General features: G+C 38.8%; 2 protein-coding genes across 2 annotated transcripts in view; one reads left to right on the forward strand and one right to left on the reverse strand.

The window, feature by feature from the left end:
- Positions 1-3,503: 3,503 nt before the first annotated feature.
- dnajc17 (DnaJ (Hsp40) homolog, subfamily C, member 17) overlaps positions 3,504-25,965 on the reverse strand; it is a 58,420-nt gene continuing 35,958 nt past the window's right edge. The window contains exons 9-11 of the mRNA XM_053682872.1: positions 25,396-25,476; positions 23,511-23,621; positions 3,504-3,755 (exon numbers count right to left, since the gene is read on the reverse strand). Coding sequence (XP_053538847.1) covers positions 3,627-3,755; positions 23,511-23,621; positions 25,396-25,476 — 321 coding nt within the window. The 3' untranslated portion in view covers positions 3,504-3,626. The remainder of the gene's footprint in view (positions 3,756-23,510; positions 23,622-25,395; positions 25,477-25,965) is intronic.
- On the forward strand, positions 14,725-18,152 carry LOC108269960 (cdc42 effector protein 2). Its single transcript, XM_017476143.3, has 2 exons — positions 14,725-15,236; positions 16,719-18,152. The coding sequence occupies exon 2, from the start codon at positions 16,824-16,826 to the stop codon at positions 17,415-17,417; it is 594 nt and encodes a 197-aa protein (XP_017331632.1). The 5' UTR covers positions 14,725-15,236; positions 16,719-16,823; the 3' UTR covers positions 17,418-18,152.

The raw sequence follows: 25,965 nt of genomic DNA on the forward strand, positions 1-25,965 counted from the left end.
ATCTTTTATGCATGAATTCCAAAACCACGTTCTTAACGCTAACTTAAACTAATTTACAGAACTTCACTAGCTAGCTAAATGAACACTGAAATTACAAAACATTATAGATAATTTACTTTAATTTAAATTGAACATATCTCACGGCGAATTCTTAATGACGATATTTAATTTTTACTTGGGAGGTAACGGAGACAAGTGCCCCTCACTGCAGATTAAAAAGGTCCATGGGCATGAGACCCGATTCAACTCTTTTTACCTGGGAGGAGTCAAACCCAAAGTCCAGAGCGTGGAAATGTCTCATCCTGAATCGGTAACCAAGAAAAATCTCATGGATTTTGATATTTGTAACAAGTAAACTGAAAGTCACAATGAAAAAGGAGTAAAAAAAATATGTTTTGTCTCTTGGAAATTTACTTGGGTAAAAGTACAAATACTTATTTTCAACAATACTTGAGTAAAGTACAAATCTTCCAGAGAACCAGTAAGAAAGTACTATAACTCAAGTATTTTCTACCCATGGAAATCAACCATACACCTACAGATTTTTACCTCAAAAACCTTCCAGAACTTCCTGTAGTCTGTGTACTTTTAACATCCAGAGGTATAACAATGTTTCTAATGAGTCAAGGCTTCAAAACGAGGGTTCAAGAGATTCATATTTGCCTTGTAAAATATGATTTGTTTTTACTGCATGGTGTCTTATTTGGCAACTTTTCAGCCATCCTGGCTTACATTCATCATACTGTCTGCTTGTTGTCTGTCATCGCCCTTACTTTGAGCCCTGCCTTCAAGAGACATCGGACTGGTTTAGAAATTTTAAACTGCGTTTGTTGCCTACTATATTCCCAACCCCCCACTGTCTGCAGATCATGTGTTCTTATTAGATGTCACATCAGACCCTGCCTGACTAGTGCATGAGGAGCTGTTGGTGGTGTTTTATTGTTTCAAAGTAATTCAAAATAATTCACTTGAAGGCAGGGCCCAAAGTATTGCATCGTGTCTACGTTTTAAATGCGATACATTTACAAGCCTGGTTCATAAACCAAGTAAGTCATTCACTTTCAGTATGCTAAAGATTCTCCACAAGAGGGAGCGCTTACTCAATTAGCTTTTTTGGCGAATCATTGTTGAATATGAGAAAAGTAGAAGGAACCCGCATCAGCAGGATCCGCTGAATGTACATACGTTTGCACTCGGACTTTGCATTTAAATGAAGTACAATTATTTTGAAAAATATATATAAAAATCGTTCATGAGTGCAGGCTGAATGTAATTTTGCTGCACTTGTTTATGTAATTAATAGTGGAAACAATTACTCAGCCACCTAGCTACTAGAACAGCACATTGGGCCTAAATTAAGGGTAGAAAAGAAAGAAATGATGTCTTATGTTTGAAGTAGATGATGAATTGGCATGATTCTTGATGACTTTTTCTAGTGATGAACTGAGTCCATTTTATTGACTGTACAGTGTACAGTCATTGGCTGGATGAGACAAGAAGAGACCTTTTATAACTTGTAACGAGTATTTTGAAGGTATAAATAAATACGAGTAATACAGAAAGTTCTTAAATAAGTATTAGTATTAAATAAATAAGTATTTAAAAAGTTAACGGTATTCAATTTCATCCATCCATTTTCTGTACCACTTATCCTACACAGGGTCACGAGGAGCCTAGAGCCTATCACAGGGGGACTCGTGGAACATGGTGGGGGATACCCTGGATGGGGTGCCAACCTATCACATGGCACAATCGCACACATACCAGACAATTTAGAGATGCCAATCAGCCTACAATGCATGTCTTTGGACTGGGGAGGAAACCAGAGGTAACCCACAAAGCACTAGGAGAACATGCCAGCTCCTCGCACACAGGGCCCCAACCCTGGAGGTGCGAGGCAAACGTGCTAACCACTAAGGCACTGTGCCCCCTTATTCAATTTCAGTAATACTCAAATAAAGTATAAATATGGCACAGTAATACTTGAGTACAGAAACAAAGTACAATTATGTAAGCATTTTCCACCCCTGGCCTAAATCATACATTTTTTTGTCATCTAAGTGACGCTAGCAATTTCCTGCACTCAATAACTTATCACTTATGACCACCTACTCACACAATTGCTTTTAAAAATGCCAAATGCCATAAATGTTAAAAACAGGACAACTTCCACAAAACAGGCAGGCTTCAACCATTTCATCTAAAATATTCAGTATAACTTGCATACTCCAGCCAAGTTGTGAGGATCAGCACAGGATTTAAAAAAAAAAAAAAAAAAGTTCCAGGACACTGTGTACACTTTGTCAAGACTTATATTAACTGCTTGTACTCTGCTGCATGTTCTATCCTCTTGTGGTACTTATTGAATAGATTTTTTTTTTATTCTTTTGTAGCATTTTAATAACACAAATGAAATGAAAATTGAAGCGTGCCAAGGCAACAGTGGGGGGGGGGACGCTCTAGGATGGAGACAGGAGGAAGAGGAGGAGGAGGAAGAAACCTTTGAGATGAATCAAGACTCAGCAGGGGGACCCTATACTCCTGTACTGTGAATCATGAATCATTCTTTTATCAGTCAGACTAAGAATTTCAGACTACTTCTGAGAGCATTTTCAACAGCAGTTAATCGAGGAAGTGGTAACAGGGGCTTGTGCTCCCCCAGGAGAAGAAAGGAGGTGGTCTACAGATGGCAAAAAGTATAACTGGGAAGAATAGGATCTATTTAGACAAACAGCAATGTATTTAATGGACACCAGAGTTTCTCCATCTACTTCAGCAGGCCAGCAGTCGGTTCACATTTTCTGTTCATTCCAGTTCCTAATATACTTGAAATGGATAATTAACTCTTGATTACCTGCCTCAGGTATGCTCAAAAGTGACAACTGTTGGAGTGACCGGACAGAGAATCTCTGGTATTTGTTAAAATCGAACATATTCAAAGACAATATGATGGAATACAGAAGGGCATAACAGACACTTATGGTTAAAGTGGTTTCAAATATATTTAGTAGATACCAACAAAGCGGCAAGGAATTTTTCCTACTGGAAGGTGTAAGGAAACAAGGCCAGCGCCCCGAAAAAAATCAGCCTTTCATCACGGATTTGGCCTTGAGACTCCATGCGTTCCCTTAGTGATTTGGGCCACAGTCTCCAATACACAATATCTGAAGCGTAATCATCATAACCACCACAGTTATTTCAGAGAGGAAAGAACTTCCCGTCACCTTTCATCAACTCCATCAGTACTGTTCCCATTAAAATAATAAAAAAAAAAAAAACCCATGTTTACTTCCTCCCATAGTTCCACTGTGTTCAGCACTGGACAAGAACAAGTTCTGAATCCAGAAATTCACCCCGGGAGACATGGTCCGCAGTTTCAGGCTGTGCGCCGGCTGATTGAAGCCATTCGCGGACTGCGTGCTTCCTTAGTGAAAATCTTTTCCTGCTAAGGCACACCCTCGGCCGAAAGCCGAGGAACACATTGAGTTACACAACCCTGACTGTCAGCATTTACCAAAAGAAAAAACTTTATTGATTTGTGAGGATTCAAATTGCGAGGGCAATAAACAAGCACAAAATAGTAATGAAGGGTTATATGTTTAAGTAAAGCTGATGAGTGTGTCCCCTCAGGTCTTTACTGTTTCTTCCTCTTCATCTTCCTGCTGCATTTGCTCGATGAGCTTCTGTCGCTCTGCCGCCTGCCTCATGCGCATTAACACCAGGCTCTCGTAATCTCGTTCAGTGCTCAGGGAGTTCTGAAAAATAAAAAAATGTAAAAACACCACCACCAAACACAAATATATCATGTAAATGTGCCTGTAAGGACTAGTAAAAGTTGTTATACACCGTATGTGAAATCTGAAGCTTTCAGAATACAACTTTCTGGCCACTTTATATTTGAACCGCTAAACACTCAAAATGCAATGCTCAGCTTCTGTTACTGAGTCAAAAAATGAATAAGCATACACTTCAACTGCTGTTATAATTATTACACAAGCAACTAATCACAATTACAGGTACATCTCAAAAAAATTTAATATAATGGAAAAGTACATTTTTTCCATAATTTAATTCAAAAAGTGTCATTTTCATACAACCCCAATGACAAAAAAGTTGGGATGATGTGTAAAATGTAAATAAAACAGAATGCGATGATTTGCAAATCTCATAAACCCATATGTTATTCACAGTAGAACATGTACCATTTTTTTAATTTGATGGCCGCAACGCATCTCAAAAAAGTTGGGTTGGAAAAGTAAGTGTTACTAAAAAGAAACAGCTGAAGGAACATTGGCAACAGGTCAATAACATGATTGGGTATAAAAAATAAATAAATAAATAAAAAGTTTCTTAGAGAGGCAGAGTCTTTCAGAAGTAAAGATGGGCAGAGGTTCACCAATCTGCGAAAAACTGTGTCTACAATTTGTGGAACAATTTTTATTCAAAAGCCTGCATCTCTGATGCATCTCTGCATCTTCTCTGATGGTATGGGGGTGCATTAGTGCCTATGGAATGGACAGCTTGCACATCTGGAAAGGCACCATCAATGCTGAAAGCTATATCCAGGTTTTAGAGCAACATATGTTTTCATCCAGATTCCATCCCATCTTTACTTCTGAGAGACTGTCTCTCTAAGACACTCTTTTTATACCCGGCCATGTTACTGACCCGTTGCCAATTAATCTAATTAGTTGCAAAATGTTCCTCCATTTGGGGTTTTATATTCTAGCTTCATTACACACAAAGTGAAATATTTCAAGCCTTTTTTTTTATTTGTTTGTTTTAATCTTGATGATTACGTCTTACAGCTCATGGAAATCAAAAATCCAGTATTTCAAAATATTAGAATAAAGAATAAAGTATGAAAAGTATGTTCATTTATGCACTCAATACTTGGTCAGGACTTTGGTAGCGGCCTTCGATAGCGGCCTTCAGCTCGTCTGTATCGTTGGGTCTGGTGTCTCTCAGAGATTCTCTATGGGTTCAGGTCAGGCGAGTTGGCTGGCCAATCAAGCAAGTCCTGCTAGAGAAGGAAATCCGCATCTCCATAAAGCTCATCAGCAGATGGAAGCATGAAGTGCTCTACAATCTCCTGGTAGATGCTGCATTGACTCAACTTGAGAAAACACAGTGGACCAACACCAGCAGATGACATGTCACCCCAAATCATCACTGACTGTGGAAACTGCATCTCCACTCTTCCTCCAGACTCTGGGACCTTGATTTCCAAATGAAATGCAAAATTTACTTTCATCTTCCCCATGATTGTGGTTGTGTGTACTGAACCAGACTGAGAGATTAAAAGCTCAGGAAACCTTTGCAGGTGTTTTCAGTTAATTAGCTGATTAGAGTTCTTCTCAGGTCGACATTTCTGTATTATAAATTCTTTATTCTAATATTCTGAGATACTGGATTTTTGATTTCCATGAGCGGTAACCCGTAGTCAAGATTAAAACAAAAAAAGGCTTGAAATATTTCACTTTATATGTAGTGAATCTAGAATATATGAAAGTTCCACTTTTGAATTAAATTACAGAAAAAAAAAAAAAAAAAAAACTTTTCCATGATATTACAATTTTTTGAGATGCACCTGTATTTGAGGTGATGGGGATATTAATTGGTTTTGACATGAAAGCAGTATTTTGTACATCATCATATGATATAATATGACTACTACCAACTAGTAAGAGTAAAAACTAATGTGTGCTTCCTCTGAGACATGAAGAATCCAACTGCCTCGTTACAATATACTGCACACGCTGCGCCACAGAGCAGCGTAACACACTCAGAGGAATCTGATGCTATCTTCCGAATACATGAACTCACTGGTGTCCATAATTTCTTAGTGTCCCTGTGATTGGCAGGTGAGAGACTTGGCTTGTAGCCATGGTAAGCAACAACATTCATTGAATCAGTTAGTTTGAAATCCCATCCATCCATTTTCCATACCACTCTCACACACACACACAATACGGACAATTTGGAAAATGCCAATCAGCCTACAACGCATGTCTTTGGACTGGGGAGGAAACTGAAGTATACGGAGAAAACCCCAGAAGCACAGAGAGAACATGCAAATTCCGCGCACACAGGACAGAGGAGAAATTCGAACCCCCAACCCTAGAGGTTTGAGGCAATCGTGCTAACCACTAAGCCACCATGCCCCCAATATAACCAAATCACTAACCAAATTTAAATATTATTCTCTGAGAGAGGCTATCTACAAGCCTCAAAATTGACAATTCTATTCATATTATTACAAAGAAGAAAATGTGAATTCTCATGTTTCCACTTTCAGTCTAAACTTATTACAAGCCAAAATCTCCTCATGCAGTGCCCTCTAAAATAATTGGCAATCTTCATGAAAACAACCTATAAAAAAAAGAATGTGCATAATAATAGTAATAATGTGTGCTTTTATATAAACACAACAGTTTTTCCACACACAAAATGCTTTCCTAAGTAGTATAATTGTTCAGCAAACTCAAAATTATTGGCACCCCTAGTCTTTGGTGACACCTCCCTTGGAGAGAACAACAATAGCCTCCTGTAATATTAATATTAAGTTTGTAATTTATTTTAAGGGCTCTTGGACTCTCCTTAATGCAGAACACTTCAAGTTCCTTTATGTTCATAGATTTGTGCATACAGATTGCCCTTTTTCAGTTCAGACCATTATTAATGTTTAAATTTGGAGACTAGTAAATGTTGTGTTGCAGCAGCCATTGTTGATTTGAATTAATGTTTAGGGTCATTATCTTCATTATCATCTATATCCCAGTTTCACCTCCTGGCAGACTGAACCAGGTTTTGGGCTGAAATATTGCAGTACTTACAAATTCATGAGGCAGTCAGTCTTCACAAAAGCCCCTGGATTACCAGCTACAAAACTCATAGCACCAGTGATCTACTGCTTGGAAGTGCTGGGATTTGAACTCACAACCTTCCAATCAGTAGTCTAAAGTCTTAACCACTAAGCTACACTGCTATTTTGAATAATTTTTTTTGTATCACTTGTGAAAATCAACAACAATCTCCTTTATGTTAAAAGCTCCCTGACCAGGATAAAGTGGTTACTAAAATACTTTGATTTTTTTTTTTTTTTTTTGAATGGAAATGATTGTGTGTAACGTTGTTTTTTTTTAATACAAAAAATACAAAAATTTTCCCCTTTTTAAAGAAAGTTACCAGTAATTCAGAAGGGCACTGCATCGTATCATGAAAGGGAGAGATAAAAAGAGAGAAAGCACAGAAGAGTTTCAAAATGTGTTTTAAAGTTATTGATGGAGAAAGACCAAAAATGTGTCCAGTATAAAATAAAATAAAAAAACAATTAAAAAAAAAAAGATAGTGAGGTTGTAGTGCATGGGTTTATCTTTGTGTGTGTGTGTGTGTGTGTGTGTGTGTGTGTGTTTAGAAAAGGGGAAAAGAGCATGACAGTAAGTGATATGTGTTGTAAGGTAAACCATCTGTAGGATGTGGTTGTGGTCACCAGTATTTACCCAAGTGATCTGCAAATGGAGGGAAGAAATAGAGGAAACAATAATGCTGTGAGTGCAGGCAGGAGAGACGTGCCATTAGCATTCCTCTTGTGTGAGCTCAAGCCTCATGTCCACCTCCTAACCACCAAACATCACGCAAGCTCAATTAAGTACATAAACAAAAGCTGCATCTTCAATTAAACCAAACAAAAACAACCCTGCCAGATTGGATTTTTCATCTCCAGTTCTTCAAACAAAAGCTCCACTGCGCCCTCTTATGTACAGAGACACGGCTGGACACAGCTGCAGCTTCCTAAGTAGTACAGTTTACTGTACGTACTGAAGGATTGTGTGTGGGGTGTGGATCGATTGGGGTGTTAGGCTTCAGGCTTCAGATATCTTCCTGTGTGCTGGCCAAACTTGAACAGACCACAATGAAGAACACGATAACACAAACTCCAGCAGTTACAGCAGAAAGATGCGAGAGCAGCAGAAACTGGAAAAAGACCAGGTGATGTTTTTCCAAATCTTCAACTGTCCAGTTTCAGTCAGCCTGTGCCCACTGTAGACTCACTGTAGATTCCAGTTCTTGTCTGACCAGAGTCGAACACGATGTGGTCTTCGGCTGTTGCAAACCACCATCTCCGGGTTTCATGTGCTGTGTGTTCTAAGATACTTTTCTGCTCACCATGGTTGTAAAAAGTAGTAATTTGAGTTCCCATAGCCTTCCTGTCAACTCGAACCAGTCTGGTCATTCTCCTCTGACTTCTCTCATCAACAAGGCGCTGCGGCTACTGGATGTTTCCCCCCCGCACCATTCTGTATAAATTCTACACTGTTGTGTGTTAAAATCCCAGGAGATCAGCGATTTCTAAAATACTCAACCCAGTCGGGGAACCGGGGAATCAGAACACAGAAGAAAAACACTCAGCAATAACAGACAGGTAAACGCTGAACAATACCTCGGCCAGGACAAAGACACACAGGTGTTTACATATAATAACGAATCAAAGGGGCAACTAAGAACAGGTGCAGGACAAAAGGACACGTGAGGGAAACAACCAATGATATTACAAGGGTGGAGACAGGACATAAATAAAAAAAAAATCACATATGGCAACATAAACAAAACATATGACAACACAGAAGTGAGCTTACTGAACACTTCATGCAGCGCTCGGCATGAGGGGGAAATTCCTGAAAGGGCGCCTACAAACTAAACTAGTTTGCACCATGCCACGGTCACTGAGATCACATTTTTGCCTTGTTCTGATGATTTATCTGAACATTGATGGAAGCTCTTCACCTGTATCTACATGATTTTATGCATTGTGCTGCTGCCACATGATTGATTGATTGGATAATTGCATTAATGAGCAGGTGTACAGGTGTTCCTAATAAAGTGGCCAGCATATATCAAGGTGCCATAAGAACTCTTCAGGAACAATTTGAGTTAACACTTGCGAATGGCATGGCTGACCTCATCGGCTCATGTGATCATGGGAGTTCTGAACAGCGGTGATGTCAGTAAACAACCCCTGGGCTTTCGCCGGTGATACACCAGATGGCTGGCTGATACAGGATGAGCTGGGAGACTGCTCTTACTCATAATAAGACACTGAGCGCTGTCACAGGTGTGAGGAGTGTGTTTGGCTCCGTGGTGTCTGTGCGTGTGTATGTCCTCACAGTTCAACGTGTGCATAAACTGAACAGTCTTGAGTTGCTCCATATGGGGAAGGTTGCGTCATAGGTTTTACGTCAGGGAAAACACCCACTAAGTGTGAAAACACTCTGCATTCAGACTCCCGTCTCTGGCTGGGTCACAGGTTGTTTAGATTAATGACAAAGCAGGGCATGACACCTTCTCACACAAAAACGCACACAAGCATAAGCTATTACCTCTGATTCTTATTTCCAGACAGCGGCACGAGTCATACTTGGATTAGGTGTTGCTCTCTATTAGAGAATGGACTGGAACTGATCAGTCCAGCCTTCTGCTGCCTTAAAAATGTTTGTAGTGTAGGCATGTTTTTATATCTTAATGTGGACAAAATGTCCCAAGAAGAATGGGAATATCTGACGGTTTGGACCTTGTGGGGACATTTGGCTGGTCTCAAAGAGGAAAACTGCCAATTTTATATAAACATTTTGATGTTTAAAGATGTAAAAGAACCAAAAGGTTCCTGAGGTTACTGAGGTTAAGGTTAGATTTAGGTGTAGGCATAGTATTAATGCTAATGGAATGCCCTTACAAGGCCGGTAAGACAAGTGTGTGTGTGTGAGCGAGAGAGAGATAGAGAGAAAAAGAGAGAGAGAGAGAGAGAGAGAGAGAGAGAGAGAGAGAGAGATTATATGCTAAAGGCCCCAGAAACCATGATTTCTGGTGACCGGGCAATGACACTTGCAACCGTTTAAACATAGTTCATCATGTTTGCATCAACTTCGTGAGAAAAAGTGGAATGCTCCACAGCGAAGTGGCTTATTTTGCTTCTTTCAAGTAACCACATAGTAACAGACAGTTTTCTAAACACTGTGCTCTCGATATAATGTCACTTAACATCATGGCTCTTTTGAAAGGTGAAATTATAGACATAACTTATTTCACTTACAAAACAAATATATTTTACTAAAACAACACAGAAATGAGGTGTATGCAAAGATTGTGTTGTGTGAGGAACCCATTTGATCAAACACAGCAGTAAAAACAGTCAGTCCTTTTTTTTTTCAGTTGTTTTTTTTTTTAAAAATTTAACTTCTCATTCTTATTGTGCCGGTGGGATGTCTGACTTGATTAATGACAGCAAAAGAACTTGATCATTAAGGGAGATTGATATGCATACACAAAATGTGTGCCTGTGCCTCTTCAATAAGTCAAACAAACACCAGATCCAGGCTGCCGCATGCCTGTGAATAGCACGTTCCCAGCAGAAATGAAGACTTTATAAAAGGAAAAATGGCTATAGTAAAGGGCCTAACAGCTTATATATAGTGGTGCTCATCACTAGTGTAAAAAAAAAAAAAAAAAAAAAAAATTAAAAATCAACTTCCTAATTTTGTTTGTTTTCTGTGTGTTTGCAGAAGGACAGCTTCCTCCACTTTGTTGAAGAACAAAGCCAGAAACCAAAGCAGAGAGGCAGGGCTTAACCATCAGCATGTCAACCATCTGGTGATTCGAATAAAAAGCCCAGGCTGAGAAAGCACCTCGAATGCTGTATGTATACAACAGACACTGAGATCAGTCAATGCTGAAGCTAAAATGTGTAATGGTAGAGCAGGTGTGTCTTATATTATCTGTAAAGGGTTGAATGTGGCTGCAGATTTTCATTCCAAACGAGCCAACTGATTAAACATGTTGATTTAGATGTTTTGGTAAATGTTAGCCATTTACCATTAAGATTGGACACCGATGTAGTGGAGACCCTCAAAAGATTTAAACACACATTTTCCACATCTTAAATGTTATAATGTGAATAAATCCTTTATTTTGCCATTAGAGGTACACAGATAACAGCCCCTCATTCCTAACACCCCTCCTTACTTTCAACAATAATCATATGTATTAAAGTAAATATATTAAAGCATCTTGCATAGTGCATAGACAAATCACATCACACTTACTGAATCCTCTGCTCTGTGTTTTACCTAGAAAGCTAATGAAACCAATTCACGACCCATGTATACAAATTCAAATTATTATACGTTTTTTCTTTCTCCTCCTTTATAAAATGCTGCATGCACAATGCCTTCTCATATGGCTAACTACACTGCAGCTATTGAATTACTATTCTCTAAAATGTGCCTAAATTATTCACATAGGTCTAGATAACTGAGGTTCATGTCCATGTGCACAGTCAATTTGTACAACACTTTTGTAATACTGAGAAGACTGCTGTCGAATAGAAAAATGCTAAACTAATATATTTCCAGCACTGTGTGCGCAACAATTCTACTGTGAGGCAATCCCAGACCAAACCGCAGTCGTGGGGACATTAAGGGTAACCAGTGAACAATACAAAAGGATGTAGCAGAAAGTTTCTAGTCAATCAATGAATGTGGTATTTGCCAGCAAAGTTGGAGGCATTATATTGCTGGCATATAGAGGAAATACGCTGTCCAAATCTGTCACAAAAAGTGCAAGCAGACTCTTAGCTCATCAATGTGATTAACAAATCCTGCTTGGAATGCAGATTCCGAAGCAATGTTTACTTCTGTCTCCCAAATCTCCAAGCAAGCTCAAGATGAGAAACGTCATCTAATAACGAGAACCGATTCTTTGCCAAGTGCCACAAGTTGGTAAATGCTTTCATTCAGTCAGATTTTGTGGCATGAACTTGCATTCAAGAGTTATAAGCATTCACAGGCTTTAGACTATCAAGTAAAAATCCAGTTTGAGCTGTCTGCTCTCAGGACTATATGGAAGTTTATAAAGGCTGTAAATTCTGCTTTATATCACACTGACATGCCTGGCAATGACATGTATATAGGAACTGTGTTAAATACAGTACAGTTCAATCTTTGTTGGGCCAGGTGTTATTTCTCAGTTTTATTTCCCAATTATAGGATGTGCAATGGCTCATATATTTGACATTCAACTGGACAAATATGCCAATAGACTAGACAATAATCCATATTACAGACGGCAAAAGAAATCCAAGATCCCTTCAAGCAAAATCATGAACAAATCCAAGGGAATGCAGAGAAGGCAGACTCACATAGACAAAGCAATAATTGTTTTACTTGTGTTTATGGACTAAACCATTAGAACCAAATCCACAAGAGGCACACAAATTAACATACACACAAAAAAGCCAGTCTTAACTCAAAGCCTGCCCAAAGATGGATCTGGAAATACTTTTCCCAAGCAACTAGGATTTCGCATCCCAGGGTTTGAGAAAAAGCTGTACCAAGCGCTAGAGAAACCAACAATGGCCTAAACTTGGCTAAAATCTCAATCAACAATCCATCCTACTCATAAGTAAAGGCCAGAATAATCAAGCCTGACTCCAAGAGACATACCAAGCAGAACATGAAAGCAGTTCTAACTTTACTTCTCATGAAACACCAAGCTTGGTATGTAACCAAGACTTTAGATAGCACAAAGCTTCATTAATGTCTTGATTATGCTGTTGCGTGAAACCTAAAGGGAAGGTAATGAAAGTGTGGACTCGTGCAGAAAGTGGAATGAGAGCTATTAAAATGTGCAGTTGCACTTGTGGTCGAAATGTTGTAGCGAGGGCCGATGTTGTTTGGGCTGCATGAGTGACTGCATCTGTGGAGAAAGACTTGATTCTTTTGATGGAGACAAGGGAAGAGTAAATGTTTATTGCATAAGTACGAAAGCACTTGTAAAATGAAAGACAACCCCTAAGACATTTCAGCTTTCACACTCCAGAAGGCGCCGGTCAAGAAAACTTGGAGCATGTCCTGGAACAGCATGTGTCCAACAGAAGGACTACTTCCTGTCAAGTTGAAGTCTTGACATGAACCACTTTGGTTTTCTCAACAATGCCGTATCTGTCCCAGGCACAGGTCATCCCAGAGTCATCCCAGAGTCTGGCTCAGTATTAATGATGGAACATGCTTCCCTAATAATAAGAACCATTGCTTATTTTCACTGGTTTTTATTCAATGTTTACAGGCATTTCATATTTCATAGTCAGTAATATCAACCAGAAGGTCCTCTAATGAATCAGGTTAAAATACCTGCAACCATTTCCTTAATTACATTGAATGAAATCAGGTTACATCTACAAGTAATGCACGAATCTTATTGGGTATGGTAGATTTCCAAGGCTGTGGTGCAGTGCAAAGTTATTAGTAAATTTATTTAGTGTTGACCTTTCAATTTGTGTCTGAATAAACTGTGCAAGGAAGATTAATGGAAAAAAACAAACTAGAATGAAGTACTCTGTCTAGAGTGGAGAAATTAACGCAGATGGTTCCAGACCAATGTACCACATAATTAAGCAACTAACATTGTATTATGCGCTACAGCATGTACAATGCTGAGCAGTGGTCCAAGTTAGTTTGAAAGTGGGTTCATTATTGGGGCACAGATGGCAGGAGTTTCCATGAAAGTCTGCTCAACTGGCAATGATGCTTGTGAATTTGTGCAATATGAAGAACAAGAAGAAGAAGAAGAAGATGATGATACGGTACTCCTGGAGCAGACAGGTTTAAGTGCCTTACTCAAGGGCTCAAAAGTGACAGCTTGCTGTCCTGGGGCCTGAACCCCCGACCTTTGTTGAGCCACCACTGTGCAAGGAATAATACAATGTCACCAATATTTAACAAAAAACAGAAGTGCAGCTGTTCTTCAGATAACTGTGAATGATGGGTTAGACCGAGCTCTTCACCACTATCATCAAAACATCAACTGAGGAGATATCTTCTGAAAGAATGGTTTTCATCCCTCCAGTACAATTCCAGAAGCTGTGTCATGAGCCGTTGAGCTGTTCTGGCAGCTTAGCCCAACACCTCACTAAGACGCTTTATGGTGGTTTGTCCTTGAATTTGTTGCCTGAACCATTTGCGACGCTGAGTATCTGTCTGTCTGTCGTTCTATCGATCTATAGTGTACTAATATGTTACTCTAAATTCTGCTTGGCCCACATCAGCATGTTTGTAAGCCCTTGAAGGGCCATAATCGAAGGACATTTATGTCTTTATCATTAACTATTCTATTGCTTATTATCAATAACCTAAGCCCTGAAACTTCCTGAATCATAATACGAGTTTCTGAATCATTTTTAGGTGCATTTCTGACTTTCATCAAGCATAGCAGATAGGCATCAACTTTAATCAGCACTGTAAGATGAAAAACCACATGTGCTGTACAGTGGCGGTCACTAAAATGTTTTGTAGTGGGTATTACGGGCTGTTTAGTTGTTAATTTTGAAACGAGGCCATGCGAAATGTTTGGCCTCCAAGCCTGGAGTTTGACACATGTACTCTATCTGATAAACGCTAAATAATGTCCTAGAAAACTGCACATTCCTAAAACAATAAATTAAAACCAAGGACCAAAGTGTTAGTTTTCATTCCACTATTGCTGTAATATGAGTCCACTGCAAGGAAAAGTACAGACAGTGATGTGAATGAATGTACAGTACGTGGGTGTGAGAGCTGAAACAGGTTCTTCTTTGGAAAAGCTGCTTGTGCAACTGTGGCCAGCCTATACATGTCCCAGACTATGAATTACTTTATTCCAAACATGTGTGCATACCTTCTAAATCATCCAGAAACCACTGAAACCTGGGACGAAGGGAGCTTTAGGAAAACAAACACAATACACGAAATCAACAAAGATGCACAATGACGGAGATATTACTAATCATTTAACTCATCTTTCCAGCTCAGCCAAATCGAGTGACTATAATACCCCAGGTTTTACAAGTATATGAACAGGAGCAGTGTAAATTACCAAAAAGCGAAGGGAGGAACGGAGCACAAAGTTAACAGCGAGAAGGGTACAATTTTTTAGGATTTACACTGTTTTACTTCAAGGTGATCTCAACAGAGAAGAAAACGATTCTGACATGGTGTTTCTGAAAAAAATCACTCCACCTGTTCAGACAGACACGCCTTCAGGCCTAACCTGTGTAACTGTAACACAATACTATCAACCGTCACACCTGACGTTGGACCTTAGTACTCGCAAACTAGAAAGGACTATGAACTGTGGAGTATCTCTTATCGGGTCTGAATTTCCGGCCAATGATATAAACACGTGTTATTGAAAAGATTTGGATCTAGGTAAGGAAATATGTTTTTTCTCTTCAAACACTCAGCGGCTGCTCTTTTACTTGCATTGGTGAGCTTGAACTAAGTGGTGTACATAAAAAGCAGAGTTATGTTAATGTTTTTTGATGGGTTGATGTGCATTTATGTCTTATAATGCTGTCAAAAAAGGAAAGAATTACACTTGATACAATAGGTAGAACAGGCATGTCAAAGTCAGTCCATAGACAATAGAATATATTTCTACCACAGAGAATTCATAATTCAATGCTACACGCCAGCTATAATAATAACAACAGGACTTGTTCTCCGTTTCCCAGAACTTTAGAGTTGAACAAGCCATCATTTAATCCAAAATGCCTCAAGTATGTGCCACATCCTGGTAAACTGACAGACAATCACGTGTGAGTAGGTGTTGGGGAAGGGAACCAGCTCAAGAAAACCTTTCAAAAGGGTCAGCACGAGTTATCGGCTGTAAACAGTGAGCTGGGCTGACTGAGATTCATGTGGCTAATTTAAAAAAAAAACATTTTAATAAAAATTTAAGCGTTTTTTTCTGAACTTGTATAATATAAAACAGTATTTCTCAAAACTGAATAATGAGAGGCTACAGGAAAGAAGTGGAAGAGCGGGAACAGGAGGTGTATTTTCATAGGGGTTGTGAGGTGTCTTGGCAAAGTTTTGTTGGTTCAGGCCCACATTAATTTTGTCTTGGCAGATAAACACTCTAAAGCTTCCTTAAAATGGGCCACTCCTCTCCCTCCCTCATTCTTACATGGTTAAAAAGGAATGCTGTTATGTCCACGTTCCCTCATCTCCAGCTGCTACTAAAGTGACGATAAAACCTTTATTGGACAAGAAAACATGTTTTCTCTAGTACTCCACACATTTATGAAGTGAGTGTTTTGAGTCACGAGAACGGATCTAAAGTGTGTGGATCTGCAGGAGGTCGTTAGTGTGTAAAATCTCAAGTCCACAGGACTGTCGTGCCAGTATTTGCCTGTGACTTAATTGAAGAGTCTTAATTTTGAGAGCTTCCTGAATAAAAAAACAAACAAAAACAAATTGCTTTTAAAACATGTTAGCAGCCATTTCTGTATGAGAATCGATTCATATTGTGAAGGATTTGATCTGAAGGCCAGAGTAGTAGCATCTGTCACAGATGAAGATGCGTAATTGGTCTAAACATATATACTCACATCACATTAAAATGCTTAGAAAGAGTGATGTTTAAGCATAAAGGGTGCAGGTTATCACAAATAATGGATAATACATGCATGTGCTCATCACTGACTGCTTTATATTTCCTTATTATAGTACTGGATAAATGTGTTTAGAACTATGCTATTATCCTATCAAATATTATGGCCTTGTTAAAGGCAAAGCTCATGTTTGTTGGTAGCAAATATACATTTAGGAGAATAATTGGCCACCATCAGGTAAATGTGCCAAAATTCACTGACATGACTATGCTGAATTTGTCTTTGCTGTACACAGCTTTTCTTTTAGAAAAGTGTTCCATGATGTGCCATCCGTAAAGAGCCCTTACACTGACCTTCAAGAAGGAACCCATATTTTTTGCGCTAGACCAAATTCAGTGGGATGTCATTAAGGACAACATTACAAGGTAAGCCTCCTTCAGGGAGGTGGCCAAGGATATCGTCAAAGCGCAAAGTTCTGTCCGTCAATATGATCAGTCTTCCACTGGCAGATTTCCGACATCTCACCCACGTTGACTCGGATGCAAACGGGGACAGCTTTGGAGACCTTTCTTTCCTGAAGCAGGGCCACAGGTTGTTGCTGCAAAGCTCTCAGAGTGAGCAGAACCTGCTCCAGGCCTGTATGCCTCCTCCAAAGCCTCCTCGCCTCAACCTAAATGAACCAGAGCTGTGCCAGGACAGTGCCGACTGGGAGTTCCAAAACCAGCCTTTAGCTGAAAGACGCAAAAAATGTAACTCGCTTCCACTTCTGGACACTGACGACGGGGAGGAAGAAGCTTATGAACTGCATCGAAAAGAGGAATCGATCAGTAAAAGCCCTGGCAGGGGGAGCCTCAGCTCAGGTAGGGATTCAACACAGACTACTCCTGAGGAATTCCAGCCAGAAGAAAGTGACACAACTTTCACTTTTACTGTAGACTTGGGGCCCTCTATATTGGATGATGTACTGCAGGTTATGGACAAACTCAACCAGTAAAGGAAAAATTGTGCCATGTGATGTTATATATTAATGGAAAACCAATGTATGGACTTCCTGACGTTACTGGAAGAATACCAGATACTGAGTGGTGAGGACATCTCCAATTTGGACAATAATAAACAACGCTTGTTAATGGCTTTGTGGTTCAAATAGACTTTGAGCACTGACAGGATAATCGAGATTATTAACAAACAAAGTATGTTAAATATATTAAACACATGACTGATAAATTGGCACTGAAATGTAAAAATCTTGTGAAAATACACTGATATATATTGGTTTTAAAACCTTTTAAAACAACTTTTTTTTCAGAAGACTGACATGATATCTCAAATACACATGTTCTATCAAGCAACTTAGCACTTATATATTTTAATTATCATCATATATAATTATTATATTATAAATCAATTGCATAAGACATAAAACATGACATCCTCATTCTGAAGTTCCATAAGAAGACTGAATCTCTTTTAGGCATATTATTCATGGTTAATGTTTGATTTCCTGATTTCATTATTTACATTCAAAGGATGCTGAATCTATTTGTTTTCAATAATTAGATGTTTATTGATGTGTTATAAAAAAATGTGTTTAATGTGTTTCAGTGTTTTAGAGAAGCAGTCCCAGTAATCCCACCAAAGTCAATAGCGCAGACTGCAAGTAAAATCTCTTGTCAATGGGAAATTGCATCCATGTGATCCAGAATTAAAGTTATATCACCTAAACACAGCAGGCATCTAAGTGATGTTATTTTCCCCAAAACTAGTTGTGTAGTTTGCTCCTTTTGTAGCTAACACATTTACCAAGTAGGTCTGGCTAAAGTACAACAGCACAGCTATTAAGCAATTACACCACACATTACTTATCCCAAAAAAAAAAAAAAAAAAAAAAAAAAGGCAAGCAAACTCATTTTTCAAACCCTTTAAAAATCTCAGGTCTCTCAATCACTGAAAGGTCACAGTTGCTTCCCTCTTTCTCAATCGTATTTCTTCCCTTACATTCCTAATTTTCTTACTCTAATTAATCATGGGGACAACAGTAGAACCATTGCATCCATAAATTAGGTCCAATAAATCTAAACTAAAGTCTACCATATTGTTAGACTTAGTGCTTCGTTGTTGGATGTTCACTTTACCTGTCCGTATTGAGATACTTGACGATTTTTAACTGCTGTAAGGGCTTTTCCCCCCATCAAGAACACTCTGATCTTTACATTCTGATTCCACTATCACTATCACTATGTTTTATATTTATTAATATGAATCTCTGTATTAATACATGTCTCTGTGATTCTCCTGGGGTCTATAATCAGCAACTAAATTTCAACACATTAAGTACACTTGGGGGTTTAGAGGTTAGCACGTTTGCCTCGCACCTCCAGGGATGAGGGATTGATTCCCGCCTCCGCCCTGTGTGCACAAAGCTTGCATGTTCTTCCCGTGCTTCTGGGGTTTCCTCCGGCTACGCCAGTATCCTCCCCCAATCCAAAGACACGCGTTGAGGGTTGACTGGCATCTCTAAATTGTCCATAGTACGTGAATGGGTGTGTGATTTTGCCCTCTGATGGGTTGGCACCCCGTCCAGGGTGTCCCCACAGTGTGCCCCAAGTCCCCTGGGATAGGCTCGAGGATCGCCGCAACCATGTGTAGGATAAGTGGTACAGAAAATGGATGGATGGATTCTGTAAGCTAGCAGTATATGCAAGAGGTAGACTACAAATGAGCAGGAGTCACAGGGACATTTATTAATACACAGTTTTAATAAATACAAAACTTTGCTTAGCAATACCAGTATGTAAAGCTCAGAGTGTTCTTAAGAAAAAAAAATAACCCTTATTAACACTTAAAAGTAATTTTAAGTGGTTCATCTCAATCCTATATCTCATCATGATTTCACTATTTGAGAGGTACTATTTGTTCAACAAAACACTCAAAAATTGATCCAATGATTCTCCAGCTGCCTCATTCAATGGCACTCCTTCACTTACAATAGCTGATAAACCTTAGTATTAAGGTGCTAATACGTGTGTACGGCAATGCGCAGACAGACCGGCCCGTCCTCCATTAATACAGCGCCATTTCTTTTGTCATAATTGAATGTCTTAATTTTGTACTGTGTTTGGGTTTGTATTGGCTTCACATTCTTTAATGAATGTCAATGATATAAAATGACTGGTTTTCACACAATGTTCTCGACGATATTTTTAGTCCCTGTCCTTTTGAACGAGCATGAGTGTGTGTTTTTGATAGAGACTCATTTTTATATGTTGCTCTGGATAAGGGCATCTGCTAAATGCTGTAAATGTAATCAAAAATAAGCAATTTAAACTGGTCAGTATATTCCATATATAAATGTAAAGCAATCCATGCTAATTATATGATATGAAGTCGATCAAGTCAAGGTTTACATTAGTCAAGTCTTCTTATGTGTAAATTTACACACAGTCAGGAGCACGAGTAGGATACGAACATTTTTCAAACACCCCGCTTTGAGTATTACATATATGACGTGAAGTGATGCTGTTTCAGCAAAACCATTGTACAACTGAGAACAAACATTTTTTCTAAAGCCTTTAAGGTACAGGCGCTATGCTTAGAATGATGTCTTGGCTCATAATAAAGTAAAATCCATAAATGTGCATAAAGTGTAAGAAAACAGCTGAAAAACAGGGACCTCAATATACATATATGTTTTGAATATAAAAAAAAAAACTGAACCATAATATGAGAATTACCTTTAGAGAAAGCAGATATAATCACACCCATAATATGTAACAGGACCATATAATAATGAAAAAGAAAAAAAAAAAACCTCATCTGATTGTGAACTTGCATGAAGCCCAAGTGCCCAAATCTCACACGGCTGGTGTAAAAAGAAAGGGACAATAATTAGAAGACAAATTACCTTGGGGCTGCAGAACAAGCCAAATGTCTGCAACGTACCCTGACAACATCTGGTACCACTTTCCTTTCCAAATTCCACTCCACTATCACCCGGAATACCAGAAACCGGCCATCACACAGCATAATGAAAAAATATACACTTCTTCCCTTGCACAAAACAATTTGCACAAAACAATGCCCATAATATTGTTTTGATAACCGAGGCATTCCGTTCTTTGTTGTTACTGCGCCTGGCAGCCTCAAACAATGCTCCTGAAAGCATGCAACTGTTTCACTGGGGGGGTTTTTCTACGTAAATAATCCTTTCTGAACCTGCTACCATTTAGGCAGAGGTAAACTATGACCTTCACCGTAATCTATTTGATCCTGATAATGAAGATAACACCAATTTCAATATTACGACCGAATTGATCACTACATCAGAGGAAAACCACAGCCATAAATTACATGATTAACTCGTGCTAATATCAATGTCAAAGCTACTACACTAGACGTTTCTCAGAAACCTGATTCCTTTCAGATGTCTGTCTAGGCAAAGTCGGCCTAACTAGTGCTGCCAACACAAGTCCCAAACCGGACAAATTTATCAACAGGATAATGTACTTCTTTCAGTCAAGGCTTATAGACACAGCTGGGCGAGTGAAGGAAAAGTCAGAGTAGTAGACACATCTGGTTAATGTTGTGTCTGGATGGGAACTAGAATACCTCTGACAGGAAAGAGTGAAAAAAAAAAAACAGTTCCAAAATGTTCCAAGCTAGAACTTATAGCAGTGACAGACACAGCAGTGAGATGATTTAGCTGAATGAATCATTTCAGTGGGATTTTATTTCCTTTTTAATCAGCAGAAACCTTGTAAAGATTTCATAAAAAAAGCTTAGTTCCTACATACAGTATTGCTCATATGACACTGTAGTTACTCATTCCAAAAGCATCACTACAGATGTCTGGAGTTTGACATTAGGAGGCTACTAGAAATTAATGGCGCTCTTTTGAAGGGAGGAAAACAATGTATGCCAGACCAACTAGGAACCGAGCCCTTCATTAATACAAGCAATTTTCCTCTTAGAGTAAAGACACGCAATCATATTTACAACCACAATGATTGAAAGCATAACTCTTAAAAAATAAAAATAGGCACAAACTTCATGGGCTGTCTAATATCAACACTTTCACTTCTAATGAAGTGGCTGTGGCATATTCCAAAAAGCTGAAAATGAAAGAAACATTCTATATAAGGAGTACTTGACCAGCTCTGGAGAGCAGGCCTCGTATTGAATCACTGCTCTTGCAACACTACAAACTCAAGAAAATGAGTCTTGTGAAATTTTTGTGGAACTAAAAAAATTTGTAAGAGGCTACCTCATGTAGCACATTGGAGACATAGTAAAATAGTATTAAGTAGAGGTTGATGCCGATTATTGGATTGCTGGAGCTATCAGTCTGGGGCAAAAATCCATTTTTTCCGGGTTGCGTCTGTTGCGTGAGCGGCTGACCTGCCCGAGGGCCTGCTCGAGAACAGCCCTATCAGAGGTGAAATAGAAACCATCACTGACAAATTTTGACAAATTTTTATTTGTTGTTTGGAGTGTTACTGTTTAGATATCTTTTATTTACTTTAATGTATATTAATAGTTAATATAAATTAATACTTATTTAATTTTTTTTTTAAGTACAGTACAGTTTCAAGGTACAGTCAGTACTGTTTATTTTTGCATCAAAGTTCAGCAATATTTTACTTTGAGTGTTATGTTCTCATTCAGTATCTATTTTAAAAACTATCGGTTGATTAATATTTTAAAATATTAAAATAATAATAATAATGTTTTTAATAATTAAAAACATTAATCAGCATGTACTGCTCAGGATAGTTATAGGTAAAATCCACTGTCGGTCGACGTCTAGTATTAAGTGTACAGATTAGTACATATCCATATTATAGGTCAGTGTTGCCCTGCTGCCAAACTAGACTGTACCAGCCTACAATAGAGCTAAAACTTATTTTTAATAATAAAACATAAAAAACAGCACCTTATAGTCCATAAAAGAGTACAAACTTGGGTACCAACACCAGAAAAGGGCTTAAAAAATTAAATAAATAAAACACTCCAAGGTCTCCGTGCACTAATGGGAAATTCATGAGGTTAAAAAAAACATACATCTCAAAACCTCTCCTCTGCAATTACAGCTGGCGTGAGGAGGCGAGGGAACACAGGCATTGTGGGATACGCAGCAGCTCCGGCAAATCTCCAAGACTGTCAAGGGTAACCTTGACCCAGATGCTTGACAGCATTAGTAATGTTCACCTCCTCAACTGCAGATTAGCATGAAAATTGCTGCATTATAATGATGGTGGGTTTTTTTTTATACTAGCGTCCGGGAACCCAGCATTGGTGAAGTAATTGGCTTTCAATGTTGTTATCGTAATAACAATATTGAATATTTTTCCTGCAAAAAAACCCATGAAGAAAATTCCACAAATACATTTGAGGTTCACGAGAAGTAATACGAAGCTGTGGCACATTCCAAAAAGTGACAAAGGTGAGAATTGTTTGTGTAATGTTTTACAGGAAGTAAGTTCATCACTTCTTTATAACATAACGTACATAGACAAGTCACGAGGGGACTATAGTAGGAAGAATAGATAGTAGAAAATGTAAATGATGGATAGAGGAACTTTAAAAGCAGGAAACTTAGAGGAATGTTTAGGGTTAACCCTCCCCTTGAGGGGGGTAGGAGTAAAGCAGCCTCTCGTGCCAGTCGTCTATTACATATACAGCTAGCTGGTCCTGTGCTTCTCACGTTCCACCTGCTGGGTCAGGCCTTAACGAGGGACAGCCCAGGGGGCCGCCAAAGCTGCTAGACGTGCACAGAGTGCGGCTTCCAAAGGAAACAAACCCAAACCCCCTTTCTCTAAACACATTGTCCGGGAGCCTCACGATGAGCACGCGAGTGCGGCAAATATGTTTCCCGCTGATGCAAATATAGAATGTCAAGCGTTTACATATTTCTCTTCAAGAAGTGGAAACAGCGCTTAGAACACGTTATTTGGATTGGAGGCCGAACCAGCAGCATGTGCATTTTGAGTTTTTAGGAATGGTAATTTCTATGGAGCATATGGAAGCAGAAGCATTGAATCAGGAAAAAGCAGAGAAGCATGCAATACACTGCTTATAGCTAGTATACCTGTGAAGAGTTATTGGGTGCCGTTGGATCAGTGTTCGCAGGTTGTCCCTCCAGCCATGTAATTTTTAAAGGGGTTCCTGTCAAACCACTCTCATTTTTGCAGGCAAGTTCCTGAATGGGAGTACAAAATGAGTACATTAACAGCTTCATCATAAAGGAGTTTTAAAAGATCATTTGTGGTTGGAAGAGGGGGAAAAAAATAAGCCGAGAGTGAGTTTCCAGGACTGGACATGAGCACCCGAACATTTTATAATGAACACACATTCATGTTTAAAATTACTGCAGAATGTTGTGTGTATATATGCTCTTTCTTTTTTTCCTTCCTAGCACCAATTGTAAAAATCTCAGATAATAATGGTGTCCAATATTTATTTGTAATGAAATTCTGAGGGTTTTTTTTTTTTTTTTTTTTTTGCTTTTCTTTGGCATGGTGGTCTGTTTCCTATATTACTCACAGTATTCTTTGGTATGTTCGGTTCTCTCGCCACCTCGTCTGTACACTCCGCTCAATAAGGTCTAAAGCCTCACCACCCACTCTAATACCGCTGTCAAGGACATTGTGCTCCTCATCTTGTAAATCATAAGTAGCCGAGGCGAGTCTCTGCCGTAACTCATTGTAACAGTGTCATAAAGCACCAAAATTACCAAGAAATATTTCAATATAAATCATACTTCATGTGTTGCCTTAAAACCTTAAACATACGTTAAAGAAAACACAATAGAGTTACTTTCATCACTGTCGAAGTAAACATAAGCGAAAGAAGAAAAAAAAAAAACCTACTGCATTTTGTATTGTCATCACAATCACAGCACAGTGATTTAATCTATATGTGCACGTTACAGAAACTGTGTGTGTGTGTGTGTGTGTGTGTGTGTTGAACTTGAGCTAGCCCCAGGCCTCCAGTCTGCCCTGGGACCATTAAACGCCACACACAAAGAGTCAGTTCTTAAAGCATGGCGGCCATGTTCTCTGGGGAAGCAACCACACAAGCAGGCAGAGCCCACAACAGTCCAAGTCCCAGCATGCAGCCAGACAGATCCTGACAATAAGTAAAGCTCTGGTCTCCATTAAACATGCTAGACTAACTCCTTTACAGCATCAGTCACATAATCTATACACATGAACTATAAATCCATAAAGCCATAAATGTCACCTTCAGGCACACAAATGTGCATTGGAGACTTTGGTATACGTTTCAAATAAACCCTGCGATTACGCAATTAATATTAATGATGAAATGGGTAACTAACAATAAATCTTTCTAACAATGTTTTGCTGTTAAGCAACAATTTACTTGCCTTGCGTTGTGAGGGACCACATACTGGAACATGTTTAAAAAGATTTGAATTTTCTCTCTTGCTTATTTCACTTAGATGATGCCCAAGAGTGTCAGAGGTCCAAGTATGTGACGCACAGGTTTTCACTATTTAGCCAATTGACAATTAATATGTACGCACACAGTGTAAAAGTAAACCAAACTGACCTAATAGGATCGACATTAACATTATAAGGTTATAAACAGTAAGCAAAGTGAATTTAATGTCATTAATACATCACTCCTATTCAATTTCTATTCAGTTTTATTTATATAACACTTTTAACAGTTGACTCTGTCACAAAGCAGCTTTACAGAAATCCAGATTCAGATTTGTCCCTAATGAGCAAGCAAGAGGCGACGGTGGCAGGGGAAAACACCCTGAGACGACATGAGGAAGAAACCTTGAGAGGAACCAGACTCAAAAGGTAACCCATTTTCTTCTGGGTGAGACCAGATAGTGCGATTATAAATAATTTCTCTTCTATAACTGTATACTTCACTGGTCAACCTGGTCTTGGCCATACCAAAATACTTCTGGAACTACGAGTCAGTGTGAAAGTACTCACCGCTGCTCTTACGGTCGCAAACTCAACCACAGCGCTGCCTTTCTTCTTACTCGATACTATAATGTTCAAGATGTCACCATACTGCAAACAGAAAATGAGAATTCAAATTAAAAATATGCCACATCAATCTAACTATGTGTAAACTGTTAAAGGTTATAAGTGACAGGTTGGCTTTATGCTAACAGTAAAAAAAAATAATGAATACATAGCAAGTTTAGACAGGATATGTTTCTTAATTTCACACCCTGGCTCAGTAGTCCTTATTAGAGCTTACATATTTCAGCTGGACACCATTAATCACTATAGCATTATCTATTTGTGTTCTGTCCATGAGAAATGGTAAAGATCCATCTTCTGAGAAACAATTTATCTTTACCCCATTTGGAACCTTTCTGCTTTGCTAATGGTACTACGTTTTTTTGGGACGCGGGGGCTGAAATGAACATGGCTCAGCTCCCAAGGCCTGCCAGTAAGATTTAGACTGGGGAGCAATGGGAGGTTTGGCTTGATTCACTCCATAACCTCTGACCCTTACAGAGGAGTGAAGGATTGGTTTGGATGGAGTATTAG

The sequence above is a fragment of the Ictalurus punctatus genome, chromosome 9 (assembly GCF_001660625.3).
Source record: "Ictalurus punctatus breed USDA103 chromosome 9, Coco_2.0, whole genome shotgun sequence".
NCBI lineage: Eukaryota > Metazoa > Chordata > Actinopteri > Siluriformes > Ictaluridae > Ictalurus > Ictalurus punctatus.